The sequence below is a fragment of the Callorhinchus milii genome, unplaced genomic scaffold (assembly GCF_018977255.1).
Source record: "Callorhinchus milii isolate IMCB2004 unplaced genomic scaffold, IMCB_Cmil_1.0 Scaffold3, whole genome shotgun sequence".
NCBI classification, from domain to species: domain Eukaryota; kingdom Metazoa; phylum Chordata; class Chondrichthyes; order Chimaeriformes; family Callorhinchidae; genus Callorhinchus; species Callorhinchus milii.
This window is the reverse complement of record NW_024704744.1, coordinates 80,620,110-80,635,913: the sequence shown is the minus strand read 5'-3', so window position 1 is coordinate 80,635,913 and position 15,804 is coordinate 80,620,110. Positions and strand designations below refer to the sequence as shown.

Here is a 15,804-nt window from a genome sequence, read left to right as displayed (position 1 = left end):
CTTCTTTCTTTAACCAAAGTGGTACGGTGATTAAGCATAAATTCCTGCTTAATCACAGAATAACCTCAAAAACTGGGACAAATCACAAACCCAATTTAAATAAGGTGAGGCCACCAAAGGAAGTGATTTCTCATTGCTTTGGATCATACTACAGTAAAATTCACAAAAGTTGTATCAGTTGGAACCATAACTTTTAATATGACTTATGTGAAGTCTTCCTGACATGAAAGGTGCTATATAAATGCAATTTGTTGTTGTAATTTCCTCACCTCCGTAACATCGCCCGACTCCGCCACTACCTCACTCTTCAGGCCACTGAAACTTTTGTTCATGCTTTCATCACCTCCAAGCTCGACTATGCAAGCGCTCTGCTTGTCGTCCTTCCCAACTCCTCCCTCCACAGGCTGCAGATAATCCAGAGCTCTGCAGCCCGTGTCCTCTCCCGCACCAAACTCCGTGACACCATCTCCCCCACTCTCGCCCAAGTCCATTGGCTCCCTATCCTTCAGAGGATCCAGTTCAAGATCCTGGTCCTCACCTACAAAGCCCTCCGTGGCTTCGCCCCACCCTACCTCTGCGATCTCCTGCCCCCCTACCAACCCGCCCGCTCCCTCCGCTCAGCCGGCTCTGGTCTGCTCCAGGTCCCCCGACCCACCCATCCAGTGCCTTCAGTCACTCTGCCCCAACCTGTGGAATTCCATCCCCCAGTGACTCTGTCTCACCCCCTCCTTAGTCTCCTTCAAGTCCCGCCTCAAGACCCTCCTCTTCGACCATGCCACCGGTCATTCCCCCTTCCCCTCCTCCCTCCCGACCCCAGCTCGGGTCTGAAATGCTGTACACTGTCCAGCGCCTTGGGACGTCCTCCCGACGTGAAAGGCTCTATACAAATGTCATCTTGTTGTTGTTGTTATTATGGGAATGTCCATCCATGCAATAACAAAGGAAAGGATGAACAGATGGTAACCACTTCCTGTAATGAAAGGATGACAAAGTTGGGTCTTGCCTCGGTGTAAGTTGACCTGACTCCGGTAAGTAAAGGAAGGCAGATCCCTCTCTGGGAGTATGCTGCATTGTTTCACTTCGGATGAGACGTTAAAAGCCAAGGTCTCATCTGCCTGTTCAGGTGGACATTAAAGATCCCATGGTACTATTGGATAAGAGATGGGGTGTTTCTCCCTGTGCCCTGGCTAACCATCCCTCAAATAAAACTACTCAATCACGGCTGTTTATGGCGTCGTGGAGTCCTGTGGCTCAGTGGTTAGAGCACTCACTTTGCAAGCGAGAGACCTGAGTTCAATTCCAGGCAGAGGGCGAAACCTTGGGCAAGTTTCCTTACTCCACACAGAGCCTAATAATAATCCCTCCAAAACCAAAAACAATAATAAATTGGTCATTTTCAATCTACGACTGTTTGTGGGACATTGCTGTGCGCAATTGGCTGCCGTGTTCGCCCACAGATATACAACAACAACAACAACAAGATTCCATTTATAAAGCGCCTTTCACGTCAGGAGGACGTCCCAAGGCGCTGCACAGTTGGGTCATGACCCGAGCAGGGGGGAAATGGTCAGGGTGAGGGGAGGGAAGGGAGCAAGGAGGGGGGAAATGTTCAGGATGAGGGGAGGGAAGGGAGGGAGCGAGGAGGGGGTAGAGAGTCGAGAGGGGAGCTGAAGGCACGGTCAAAGAGAAAGGTTTTGAGACCGGCCTTGAAGGAGGAAAGGGAGGAGGCGGCGAAGGCACTGGGGGATGGAGTTCCAGAGCCTCGGCTGAAGGCCGACCACTGACGGTAGGGCAGTTGGGGCGGGGGACGTGGAGCAGACCGGAGCCGGAGGAATGGAGGGTACGGGCAGGTAGGTAGGGGGATAGTAGGTTGGAGAGGTAGGAGGGAGCGAGGCCGTGAATGGCCTTGTAGGTGAGGATGAGGATCTTGAAATCATCCTCTGGGGGATGGGGAGCCAGTGGAGGCGAGCGAGGGTGGGAGTGATGTGGTCGCGAAGCCTGGTGTGGGACAGTACACGAGCTGCAGAGTTCTGAATGACCTGCAGTGTGGAGGGAGGTGGCGGGAAGGCCGGCGAGGAGAGAGTTCCCATAGTCCAGCCTTGAGGTGATAAAGGCGTGGACCAGAGTTTCAGCAGCGTGAGGGGTGAGGTAATGCCGTAGTCTGGCGGTCAATTCACTTTACAGTGTGTTCTGTGAAGCGCTTTGGGACGTCCTCCCGACGTGAAAAGCGCTGGAAATACATCTTGGAAAAAAAATTAAATGACACCCACGAAACTAAGGACAAAGGTCACTCACACACACACACAATAAAATGACACGTCCACCCAAAAAAAAAGCAGCGGATCCCCTCTCGCGCAGGGAAGGAGCTGCTGCCATTCGCCCACCGGCGGGACGGATGACGTACGGCGGGCCGATTGGTCAGCTCGGCCGTCAATCATCCAGAGTCCCAGGCCACAGGCGCGCGCGCGCCTGTCCGTCATTCTGGCCTCAGCCAATCGCACGACGTATCGCCCACACGCCTCTCCTCCGCCCCGCCCCAAAGGCTCGCGGAACTGAAAGGAGGGCGGGGGGGAGGGGGGAGGGGCAACGGCCGTTAACGGTCGGGGCGGTGGGGAGTGGGCGGGCGGTGGGAGCTCGAGAGGTGGGCGGCTGTTTGCTCGGTGACGCGGCGCTTGTTAACGCGTCCCTCTCGACGCGGGTGTAAGTGTACAGCGCTGTGGACGAGGCCGTTGCTGGTTGCAGCCCTTCCTCCACCCGACCGGGCAAGTAAGGACGTGGAGGGTAATGAGTGTATCGGGGGAGGGAGGGAGGCCCGAGAAGGGGAGGCCGCTGTGGTGGGGGCGGGGGCAGGAGCTGCGGTGTTGATGTTTTACAAGTGCCAGTGGTTTGGGTGACAACCTGTCGGTTTGCGACAAAAACAAATCTTTTCGTCCCTCCTTCCCTCCCTCCCTCCCTCCCTCCTTCCTTCCCTCCCTCCTTCCCTCCTTCCTTCCCTCCATTGAAATTCAAGCCAATACACTAATGAACGCGATAGGAAGCCCGCGAGGGGGATTCGTGATTTCCCCGCGTGGGGAAAAGCGATAGGGGTCATCTTATAGGGGAGAGGTGGGGTTTGGGGGAGTTGGCACACAGGGGGATTGCAGTGGTGATAAGAGGGTATCCAGAGCGGAGCTGGTAAAGAGGGTATCACCTGCTGTACAGGGTACCCATGGGGGAGCTGGTTTAGAGGGTACCCATGGGGGAAGCTGGTTTAGAGGGTATCCATGGGGGCAGCTGGTTTAGAGGGTATCCATGGGGGGAGCTGGTAAAGAGGGTATCCATGGGGGGAGCTGGTTTGGAGGGTATCCATGGGGGGAGCTGGTTTGGAGGGTACCCATGGGGGAAGCTGGTTTAGAGGGTATCCATGGGGGGAGCTGGTTTGGAGGGTACCCATGGGGGGAGCTGGTTTAGAGGGTATCCATGGGGGGAGCTGGTTTGGAGGGTATCCATGGGGGGAGCTGGTTTAGAGGGTATCCATGGGGGGAGCTGGTTTGGAGGGTATCCATGGGGGGAGCTGGTTTGGAGGGTACCATGGGGGAGCTGGTTTGGAGGGTATCCATGGGGGGAGCTGGTTTAGAGGGTATCCATAGGGGGAGCTGGTTTGGAGGGTATCCATGGGGGGAGCTGGTTTAGAGGGTACCCATGGGGGGAGCTGGTTTAGAGGGTATCCATGGGGGGAGCTGGTTTAGAGGGAATCCATGGGGGGAGCTGGTTCAGAGGGTACCCATGGGGGGAGCTGGTTTAGAGGGTATCCATGGGGGAGCTGGTTTAGAGGGTATCCATGGGGGCAGCTGGTTCAGAGGGTACCCATGGGTGGAGCTGGTTTAGAGGGTATCCATGGGGGGAGCTGGTTTAGAGGGTATCCATGGGGGCAGCTGGTTCAGAGGGTACCCATGGGGGGAGCTGGTTTAGAGGGTACCCATGGGGGGAGCTGGTTTAGAGGGTATCCATAGGGGGAGCTGGTTTAGAGGGTATCCATGGGGGGAGCTGGTTTGGAGGGTATCCATGGGGGGAGCTGGTTTGGAGGGTATCCATGGGGGGAGCTGGTTTGGAGGGTATCCATAGGGGGAGCTGGTTTCGAGGGTATCCATGGGGGGAGCTGGTTTAGAGGGTACCCATGGGGGGAGCTGGTTTAGAGGGTATCCATGGGGGGAGCTGGTTTAGAGGGAATCCATGGGGGCAGCTGGTTCAGAGGGTACCCATGGGGGGAGCTGGTTTAGAGGGTATCCATAGGGGGAGCTGGTTTAGAGGGTATCCATGGGGGCAGCTGGTTCAGAGGGTACCCATGGGGGGGAGCTGGTTTAGAGGGTATCCATGGGGGGAGCTGGTTTAGAGGGTATCCATGGGGGCAGCTGGTTCAGAGGGTACCCATGGGGGGAGCTGGTTTAGAGGGTATCCATGGGGGAAGCTGGTTTAGAGGGTATCCATGGGGGCAGCTGATTTAGAGGGTACCCATGGGTGGAGCTGGTTTAGAGGGTATCCATGGGGGGAGCTGGTTTAGAGGGTATCCATGGGGGCAGCTGGTTCAGAGGGTACCCATGGGGGGAGCTGGTTTAGAGGGTATCCATAGGGGGAGCTGGTTTAGAGAGTATCCATGGGGGAGCTGGTTTGGAGGGTATCCATGGGGGGAGCTGGTTTGGAGGGTACCCATGGGGGGAGCTGGTTTAGAGGGTATCCATAGTGGGAGCTGGTTTGCAGGGTATCCATGGGGGGAGCTGGTTTGCAGGGTATCCATGGGGGGAGCTGGTTTGGAGGGTATCCATGGGGGGAGCTGGTTTAGAGGGTATCCATGGGTGGAGCTGGTTTAGAGGGTATCCATGGGGGGAGCTGGTTTAGAGGGTATCCATGGGGGCAGCTGGTTCAGAGGGTACCCATGGGTGGAGCTGGTTTAGAGGGTATCCATGGGGGGAGCTGGTTTAGAGGGTATCCATGGGGGCAGCTGGTTCAGAGGGTACCCATGGGGGGAGCTGGTTTAGAGGGTATCCATGGGGGAAGCTGGTTCAGAGGGTATCCATGGGGGCAGCTGGTTTAGAGGGTACCCATGGGTGGAGCTGGTTTAGAGGGTATCCATGGGGGGAGCTGGTTTAGAGGGTATCCATGGGGGCAGCTGGTTCAGAGGGTACCCATGGGTGGAGCTGGTTTAGAGGGTATCCATGGGGGGAGCTGGTTTAGAGGGTATCCATGGGGGCAGCTGGTTCAGAGGGTACCCATGGGGGGAGCTGGTTTAGAGGGTATCCATGGGGGCAGCTGGTTTAGAGGGTACCCATGGGTGGAGCTGGTTTAGAGGGTACCCATGGGTGGAGCTGGTTTAGAGGGTATCCATGGGGGAGCTGGTTTAGAGGGTATCCATGGGGGCAGCTGGTTCAGAGGGTACCCATGGGGGGAGCTGGTTTAGAGGGTATCCATGGGGGCAGCTGGTTTAGAGGGTACCCATGGGTGGAGCTGGTTTAGAGGGTATCCATGGGGGGAGCTGGTTTAGAGGGTACCCATGGGGGGAGCTGGTTTAATAATAATAATAATAATAATCCTTGCATTTGATATAGCGCTTTTCACGTCGGGAGGACGTCCCAAAGCGCTTCACAGAACACACTGTAAAGTGAATTGACTGTATATTTGTGGGCGAACGCGGCAGCCAATTGCGCACAGCAATGTCCCACAAACAGTCGTAGATTGAAAATGACCAATTTATTATTGTTTTTTGTTTTGGAGGGATTATTATTAGGCGTGTGGAGTAAGGAAACTTGCCCAAGGTTTCGCCCTCTGCCTGGAATTGAACTCAGGTCTCTCACTTGCAAAGCGAGTGCTCTAACCACTGAGCCACAGGACTCCACAAAGGGTTTAGAGGGTATCCATGGGGGCAGCTGGTTCAGAGGGTACCCATGGGGGGGAGGTGGTTTAGAGGGTATCCATAGGGGGAGCTGGTTTAGAGAGTATCCATGGGGGGAGCTGGTTTGGAGGGTATCCATGGGGGGAGCTGGTTTGGAGGGTATCCATGGGGGGAGCTGGTTTAGAGGGTACCCATAGGTGGAGCTGGTTTAGAGGGTACCAATGGGGGGAGCTGGTAAAGAGGGTATCGGGAGCTGGTAAAGAGTGTATGGGGGGGAGGCTGCTAAAGAAGGTATCCAGGGGGCAGCTGGTTAAGAGGATATCCCACACTGGCGTTACTGTATGTGTCCCTGCCCCCTGCTGTGGTGCGTGCGTGCATGTGTGTGTGTCCCTATCCCCTGCCCTGGCGTGCGTGTGTGTGCCACCCTTCGCAATGTACTGTTACTACAGGAAAATTGATTTTTATATATATCTATTCTGTTTTTTTTCTAATATTTTTGGAGAGGAAGAGAATGGGGTGGGGGGAGGGTAACGCCATTAAATTTAGCATGATCCCCACAGCATAGTGGTTGGAGCACTCGCCTTGCGAGCGAGAGGACCCGAGTTCGATTCCCCTGGCTGGCCAGGGCAAAACCTTAGACAAGTTTCCTTGCTCCACACACACCTCTGTTTACCTCGCAGTAAGTAGTCGATTGGTGGATTGCTTTTCCCAGGGGTAATCCCTTTTAAAAAATAATTTGGTCAGGCTGCCACATTTCACCCACAAAATATAGGCAATTCACTTTACAGCGTATTCTGCGAAGCGCTTTGAGAAATCTCGACGAAGTGATAAGGTGTTATAACAAATCCTAAGATTATTATATCCGGTGAGGGGTGGGGGGGGGGGGAGCTGGTATAGAGGGTATCCATGGTGAGGGGTGGGGGGGGAGCTGGTATAGAGGGTATCCATGGTGGGGGGGGTGGGGGGGAGCTGGTATAGAGGGTATCCATGGTGGGGGGGGGGGAGCTGGTATAGAGGGTATCCATGGTGGTGAGGGGGGGAGCTGGTATAGAGGGTATCCATGGTGGTGGGGGGGGGAGCTGGTATAGAGGGTATCCATGGTGGGGGTGAGGGGGGAGCTGGTATAGAGGGTATCCATGGTGGAGGGGGGGGGAGCTGGTATAGAGGGTATCCATGGTGGGGGGGGGGGTGGGGGGGGGAGCTGGTATAGAGGGTATCCATGGTGGGGGGGGGGGGGGGGGAGCTGGTATAGAGGGTATCCATGGTGGGGGGGGGGGGGGGAGCTGGTATAGAGGGTATCCATGGTGTGGGGGGGGGAGCTGGTATAGAGGGTATCCATGGTGGGGAAGGGGGGGGGGAGCTGGTATAGAGGGTATCCATGGTGGGGGGGGAGCTGGTATAGAGGGTATCCATGGTGTGTGGGGGGGGGGGGAGCTGGTATAGAGGGTATCCATGGTGGGGGGGGGGGGGAGCTGGTATAGAGGGTATCCATGGTGGGGGGGGGGGGGGGGGAGCTGGTATAGAGGGTATCCATGGTGTGGGGGTGGGGGGAGCTGGTATAGAGGGTATCCATGGTGGGGGGGGGGGGAGCTGGTATAGAGGGTATCCATGGTGGGGGGGGGGGAGCTGGTATAGAGGGTTTCCATGGTGGGGGGGGGGGGGGGAGCTGGTATAGAGGGTATCCATGGGGGGGGGGGGGGGAGCTGGTATAGAGGGTATCCATGGTGGGGGGGGGGGGAGCTGGTATAGAGGGTATCCATGGTGGGGGGGGGGGGGGAGCTGGTATAGAGGGTATCCATGGTGTGGGGGGGGGGGGGGGAGCTGGTATAGAGGGTATCCATGGTGGGGGGGGGGGGGGGAGCTGGTATAGAGGGTATCCATGGTGAGGGGGGGGGGGCTGGTATAGAGGGTATCCATGGTGAGGGGGGGGGAGCTGGTATAGAGGGTATCCATGGTGGGGGGGGCGGGGAGCTGGTATAGAGGGTATCCATGGTGGGGGGGGGGGGGGGAAGCTGGTATAGAGGGTATCCATGGTGGGGGGGGTGGGGGGGGGAGCTGGTATAGAGGGTATCCATGGTGTGGGGGGGGGGAGCTGGTATAGAGGGTATCCATGGTGGGGGGGGGGAGCTGGTATAGAGGGTATCCATGGTGAGGGGGGGGGGGGGAGCTGGTATAGAGGGTATCCATGGTGGGGGGGGGGGGGGAGCTGGTATAGAGGGTATCCATGGTGGGGGGGGGGGGGAGCTGGTATAGAGGGTATCCATGGTGGGGGGGGGGGGGAGCTGGTATAGAGGGTATCCATGGTGAGGGGGGGGGGGGGGGAGCTGGTATAGAGGGTATCCATGGTGGGGGGGGTGGGGGGGGGGAGCTGGTATAGAGGGTATCCATGGTGTGGGGTGGGGGGGGGGGAGCTGGTATAGAGGGTATCCATGGTGGGGGGGGGAGCTGGTATAGAGGGTATCCATGGTGTGGGGTGGGGGGGGGGGAGCTGGTATAGAGGGTATCCATGGTGGGGGGGGGAGCTGGTATAGAGGGTATCCATGGTGTGGGGTGGGGGGGGGGAGCTGGTATAGAGGGTATCCATGGTGGGGGGGGGAGCTGGTATAGAGGGTATCCATGGTGTGGGGTGGGGGGGGGGAGCTGGTATAGAGGGTATCCATGGTGGGGGGGGGAGCTGGTATAGAGGGTATCCATGGTGGGGGGGGGGGGGGAGCTGTTAAGTGGGGAGGAGACACAAGGGACAATTCAGGGCAGATGGGAGGAAGGATCTGGTAGACAGGGAAGGAGGGATTTTGTTAAAAGTCTAACGTCAATTGAAAAAAATGTCTCAATGTTAATGCTGACTTGTTACACAGAGAATGTGTGTGGCTTTAGTCCCGCCTTTCCCTCCGTCACCGCAGATCCCCATCGGTGTTTCTCATTCAGACAGACTTCAGCCCCGACCCTCGGACCGGCTCTGGTTATTATTTTTTTAGGCTTTTTTTTTTATTTTTTTTATTTTTTCAAAAAAACTTTTGTATACTTTTTTTTTAAAAAAGAGTGTGATTCTGAGTACTAATTGTCAGAAGTTAACCCGAGTGGCGGTTAACTACCGATCTGCGTTTTTTTTTTAATTTTCCCAAAAAAAGGCAACTGGATTTCGTCGCTGATTGAGTTCTATTTCTTTCTATTAAAAAAAAATGTCGATCGGTAAGTCCATCAGTGCTTGAAAGCACTTGTCAAATCTTTCTCTGTGAGAATGGGACCGATTTCCTGGCGACATTTCGAACTCTTTCGGTTTCAAACGTATTCGTGTTAGGACTTTTGGAGATGGGAAGTCAGAACCGCTCACAGTACTATTTTGTCTCTGATTTGGTTTAACCGCATCGTTCGATATTGCAGTCGCTTTTTGTAGGAATTTTGCGCATAGTTCTGGAGTCGGAAGGTGCGTCAGTCAGTCCTTTGCTGTACGTTTGGTCAGTAGTAGTAGTAGTAGTAGTGGACGTGGTCCGATTCACATATTTGAATCTTGCGAAAGAAAGATCTACAGTATTTACTCTGCTGGAAGGTCACTGCAAGCAAAGGTACTTATCTACTTCAAATACCTCGGCAGGTATTTTGTGTACTGTCTGAAGCCAAGGACTACTATCTTCCTGCAGTAAAGCCATGTTGGGTTTGTTTATCGATTGCAGTCACTACATTTTAACCTATAAGATATACATTTACCAAAGTGTTTCACGCAGCGAGCGTGGGGGCGGTGGTGGGGGGGGGGGGGGGGGGTTTTGTGGGGTGAACAGGGAGAGAAAGATGACTGAGAATCTTGAGGTGGACTTTGAATGTGGGGAAGGAGAGGGAGTTGGAAGAATTTTATCACCTCCTGGTGCCATAAATTTCACTGTTGTGACTATTTTACTGGGCAGGAAAATGCAGGATCCCCATGGGGCGGAGCTGGCTCCAAGTTGACTTTTTGGCAGTGAAATATTGGAATGGAAGTTACCCTTTGGTAGTTTCGGTAGTCCAGTTCCTGAGCTAGTGCTCTGAGGATGGACTAGCCAGCCTGGATCTTTGGACTTGAAGGAGTAGACATTGCCTCCTCAATGAGGGCAGAAATTCTTTTCACTAGGTTTCTATTATCTTTGCAAGACAAAACCGTAATGAGTAGAGTGATCCTAGGTGGATAAGCAACAGGGAGCCAGGTACTGTTCACAATAAGAAGCTCTGTGGCTTTTGATGGTTAAACTCCAGTAGTGCACCAATATACCCTCAAGTCTTGGCTATTGCCAAACTAACTAATACTTTCTGGAAGTAGGTAAGTAGGATGCACCCTATGGGGAGAGAATGTGCTTTCCATTACATACATGGGGAAATTTCTATGCATAGGTGGAACTTTCACGGTCGGCGACACTGCCCAACGTTAATATAATAATAATAATAATCCTTGCATTTGATATAGCGCTTTTCACGTCTTCTAGACGGGTGCTATACAAGTTATTGTTTGACTTGGATACTTTTAAGCATGTGTTAGGTTTCTGTACATGTTAGATACCAGACTAACTAAAACAAAAAGCACATTCAGAAAGACAATATATTTTAAAATAATTTGAATTCTGCATATAGGAAATTTATATACAGGTTCTGAATTATATTGCCACATATACATTTGTCAATAAATTAAGTCTCTTCATTGCTCTTTGTAATTTGATGGTACAAATTTGTTGCCATGTTAGCTTATTTAACTCTTACAATACAGTGGATAACCTGATATCTGTACGAATTGGGGTTGCCTCATTGTGGATAAGAAACGTGTGGGGTAATGAATCATACATGTGTATCTCACTCTCACTGTCTGATTTTTCTCTCTAATTTGTACTTGCCTGGATCTCTCTACCTTCTGTTGCTGGTTCAATCCCATTCCATTATCAAGACTCAGGATACCATGCAGACACATTGGAGCCCAATGTGGATAGTCTGACTTGCAGATTTGTTCTGTTTCACTTATCTGATTGTGAGTTTTCTTGAAGCTGTCTGATTTGCTAAATTCACAAAATTAGTGTCACCAGTTTAAAAAAATTCAAACAAGCATGTTTAATCTGCAAATTAGACCCAGTGTTGCAGAATGTTTTTTGCAAAATGCAATTTTCTTTTGTGTCTCTATTTCCTTCCTGGAAGTAGGCATTTAATCGGTTGTGTGATGTGTGTAAGATGGAAGTGTGTGACCAAAATACTGTTGCACTTATTTTAATAGCCTCTGATTCTTTTGGATAAAAGCCAATTTATATACTGTGTACATAAAAGGTCTCTGCTGATTTTTCAGTTTTTCTCATTCTGGTGAAAGACTCGCTTTACTTAATTTTGCAGATAAAGTTGGGAATGTTTTTGCACTGGCCAGTACTGCTATTTTTAAAATGGCAAAACTGGACTTCTTTACACATTGTGTAAATTATTGAGCCTTTTACAGTTTCAATTAATTATACTTATATTTTGCCCACAAATATATGGTTAATTCACTTTACCGTCTATTCTGTGAAGCGCTTTGAGATGTTGAGAAGACATGAAAAGCGCTATATCAAATGCAAGGATTATTATTATTATTAATTGGGATCTTCAGTGCCTTCCAGAGAACAATAAAAAAACAACAAAATTGCATTTGTAAAGCGCCTTTCACATTCGGAGGACAACAAAGCTGAGCTGTAAATATGCCATGGCTTCTCTCTACCTTTGGCACCTCCAGAATGACTCCATATTACAGTAAAGTGCATTATTTATTTGGGCAGCTGGGTGTCTGACACATGCAGAAACCATGCTGGAGCAGGCAAACCAAACTGAGAGTTCAATGCATCCCACCTCAACATGGAAATTCCAGAGATGTTTGTTGGAATGGAACGCGCGCTCTCTCCCTGGAGGGACGCATCCTGCTTATCTAATTCTGGAAAGTACTAGGCACAGGTTGGCAAAAGCCAAGGCTTAGAGACCACAAAGTGTTTGTCTCACCAACTAAACCTGCATAGCTTACCATTCAAAGCACTACGTGGCAAGCTATCCTACTGCTTGTCCAACTAGGACCACCCTACCTGTTAGGGTTTTGGCTTGCAGGATTAATGGGAGCTGATTGGGAAGAGTCCCTGCCCCCATTGACTGGTCTGCTCTTCCAAGCCTGCCTGTGCTGCCATCAGTAATACTGTGGATACGCCTAATTCAGGAACTGGACTACTGTGCCAGTTCAGCTCCATGGATACCCTGCTTGCCTATATGTTATCGAGATCCAAGTCTAATGCCACATACCAGTCTTACATAACACCAGCTGCTTAATCCAGGACTTCACGTAATTGTCCTTGGCAAAGTCCAGGATCAAGCAATGAGGTGGATTTTTGGCAAACACGGGAAGCAGCTGCAGGGAGGCAGGGCTCCGGCCTACACTGACCTGTTGCTGAGCACCTTAGAGAGAGTGGCTAAAGTACATCAATTGATATTGCCTGCAAAATTTAGAGTTAATTCACTTTATAGTATGTTCTGTGAAGTGCTTTGACAGTCTAGAAGACGTGAAAAGACGCTGAGTCAAATGCAAGGATTATTATTGTGCACAAGAGATAGGAAAAGTCTGCGTATGTGACTTGCAGGGTCAATGACTAGATTCATATTTATAGTACTTATTAGTATCTATATAGAACCAGCATCAGAGGGAGCCCAGCATAGCTCCTTGTCTAGCTGATGTAAAAGAAAGAACATTTTTGACAATGATTCCTATTGATGCTGATTGGGACAAGTTGACAGATGATGAGCCAACCTAGATTGACATTAGTGGGGGGATTCCAGACTGCCTTGTCAAATGAAAAGTCTTTAAATGGCACTGGGCAGTACAGGGTATGGAGTAGGACCATTGTTCCCATTTGGCCCAGTTTAGATCCACTGGGCAGAGTAGTCTTGCTAGCCAATTGCTATGCTATTCTTCAAGGACAGAGGATTCCTGTTCCAGGAGGACTCTAGCTGTGATGTCTCTCTGATGGCAGCAACCATCTTTCTAGTTCAGGTTCACAGATTCTCTCTGACAGTAACTGATCTTATATAAAGGGTGGGGAGAGCAATGCCTTAACATCTTGAACTTCAAACTATTGTTTTGGCTCTTCTGTATGGGAACGTGTAATTTGCCGGCAGCCTGATGATGTGGTAGATTATCACACAAGGTAGCACCCAATCTTGTTCCTTTGTCAACATGTAAACCAATTTATCAAGGTAATACCTATCCAGAGTGAGCATTGCTTTAGTTAATCCACTCAGTTGATTCACTGAGCAAGTTGATTGGCAGCAAGTGGATGCCACAGAAATGGATGATGTATCTTGATGTATTTCAAGAATTGGGTTAACCATGCATAGATCATGCATAGGAGAAAAATCCTCACTTAGTGATTGGGCTGGATTCACCTAATGCATGTCTGCTAACAATTTGTTCTGGCTATTGACTGCTGTCACATAAATGCGAGGAATTTTGGATTGACCATTTGTAAAGGATTAATAAGGCCAGGAGTTGGGTAAAAGTCTTGTACACCTAAAGGCGATCAGGCAATTGGTATGCTTAAATATCATTTAAACCTAGCAGTGGTCAGAAATGGTCATGTATTTTGCTCTACAGTTGGGCTTTGAAGTTTGACCCGCTGAAGATCAAAGAAGAGTTTGTAAAACTAAGGGGCCCAATTCTCATTCTTTTACGTGTCACTTGGACAAGTAAAGGGCTTCTAATGCTTGTCACTGATGAGCATCAGTGAAACATCCCATCACAATGACTAAGTGAGTCTTGGACTGGATCTAACACTTCAAAAATGTCATGCAAGGAATCATTTTTGCGCTATCATCTGTCAGATTTATTTAAGACTGATTTTTTCTGTCCTGTAGTATATATGTTCTTTGTATGTTATTTCTGACTGCTTAATTGCTCTATGGGTTTCATTGGAAAGAGAATTTTGAACTTAGTGGGGGATTGCACAGAATTTATAAATATGAAGGATCTGTTTTTTTGGTCCTGAACAGCAAGCGGGAGAAAAGAGCACTTCAGTCAATAGGAGAGGGTGGTCTGTTTATATGAATTGGATACTTGCCCAAGTGATTACATTTATACACAAGTAATGAGTACACCTTCCTTGGTAAACACATTTAATGGCAAGGCCACAGCCAACACTAATCCGAAATAGAAAATGTTTGTTCAGTCATGAAAGATGTTCATCTAGAAGTATTGATCCTGTGAATTGGCTTTGATTTTATAATGCTTCCGGCACTTGGCTGACTTGCATTGCCGCCAAACTTATATAGGATCAATATTTGAGTTATTTCTGTTTTCCCTGATGTGCATTCAGTTAGTTCTTTGGGAGATCACCATTTGGATTTGAGATGTGTGGAAGCACTTGCCTTGAAAGCAAGGGGGTTTGAGGTGGAGGGTAGAACTGAATCTCAACAAGACCAGAAAGTGGTTTGTATTCCTTGTACCAGATATTGCCTATGGAAGAATCTTATTGAAAATAGTTCAATGTTAACTTGTTTAACTTGTTTGAATTAATTTCTGAAAATTTATTTGTGTTTCTTCCACCTGTCTCAGGAGGCTAAATAATTTGGACCAAGACCATGACTGTGGAAACTAAGAACGTGAGACAAGGCCATTTGGTTCACCATAGCTTGCCCCTCCACTACCCTACTTCCCTATTTTACCCAATAATGTACCCAGTTGCTTTTAGAATGCTGCTAATAGTTGTGCCACTCCTGCACCCATCGTGCAAATTATTTCAAATATTTATCATTGTTAAATTGAACTATTTTACATTTTAAATTGTGTTCTCATCCCTTACTGGTTTATTCTTAAATAAATTTCTAATTCAATATTTTGCGCAGTGCGAAGGTTTGCTCCCAACTGCTGCTTTTTAAGTTTTTTTTTCAGTTGTCCGTATATTGAAAGGCAGTTTAATGTCTAGGCAATCCTCTCCTGCCAATTTAATTTTCATTGTATATTTGTGAACATCTTTTTCTAATTTATTATCCCGAACTTAACATTTATTTTGTTTACAACATGTCTGCACACATGCAGATCAGATGCACTTCTGTAAGTTTGTACTTTTGCTCTTTATTTTATGGTCCTTAGTAAATTTTGGCAAGCTTACAAATTAGTACAGTATTGATATCCAGGTCATTAATATGATTAGAAACAATAGAAATCCTAGCACTGACGTATGTACCTTTTTCCCCCCATTGGGATATTGCTCCTCTTGGGAGTACTCTTGTCTTGTGTATTTTAACTAACTACCTTGGATATACCTTTTACTTTAATTAGAAACCTTTCTATACAAACTTATTTTTCTTATGCAAGTCCAAGCAAATTATAGTGTAGGCTGGTGAACTTCTACTTTTTGTAATCTTCTCGAAAATCTCAAGGTAGATTCATCAAGCAAGTTATTCCCTGTCTAAATTGATGCTCTCAGTTTCATAGGAATAGAAGTAGGCCATTCAGCCATGTCAAGCCTCCTTGGCTGTTTTATTAAATCATGGCAGATCCTTAATCTCATTTCCTTGCCTTTTCCATGCCCTTTAATACCCTAAAACTCCCAGGCATTTGTTATTGCTGTAAATGTACCCCTCCAGTTTATATTTTTAGAACAGTTTCCATTGTTTTACCTGAAATATTTAAGCAAATTGTTCTCTTATAATTCTGGATATATATGTGTCATGTATAGTTATTGGATGCTGAAGAAGAAGAATTCCTTGAATAAAATAGGTTTAAGAGAGTTCCTCCAATGTGTAGGAAATTGATATTTTAATGTCTCGCACTCTTGCTGCCGAGTCAAAAGGTTATGAGTTCAAGACCCACATTCGAACTTTGGGCTCAGGAGTTCAGGCTAACACTCCAATGTTGGAGGTGCTATCCTTAAGATGAGACATTAAACTAGGGTCCCATCCTCCTGTTCAGGTGGACTTCTTTTTTA

General features: G+C 49.2%; 1 protein-coding gene across 5 annotated transcripts in view; it reads left to right on the top strand.

Annotated features, from left to right (window-relative positions):
- The first annotated feature begins 2,607 nt into the window (after positions 1–2,607).
- The window catches only part of ugp2b (UDP-glucose pyrophosphorylase 2b), a 28,520-nt gene continuing 15,323 nt past the window's right edge, over positions 2,608–15,804 (top strand). The window contains exon 1 of one of the 5 annotated variants that reach the window (XM_007892340.2): positions 2,608–2,766. Coding sequence is in view for 1 of the 5 variants with exons in the window: in XM_042332652.1 (XP_042188586.1) it covers positions 9,046–9,055 (10 nt within the window). In the remaining 4 variants the exon portion in view is untranslated. 5 annotated transcript variants of the gene reach the window in all.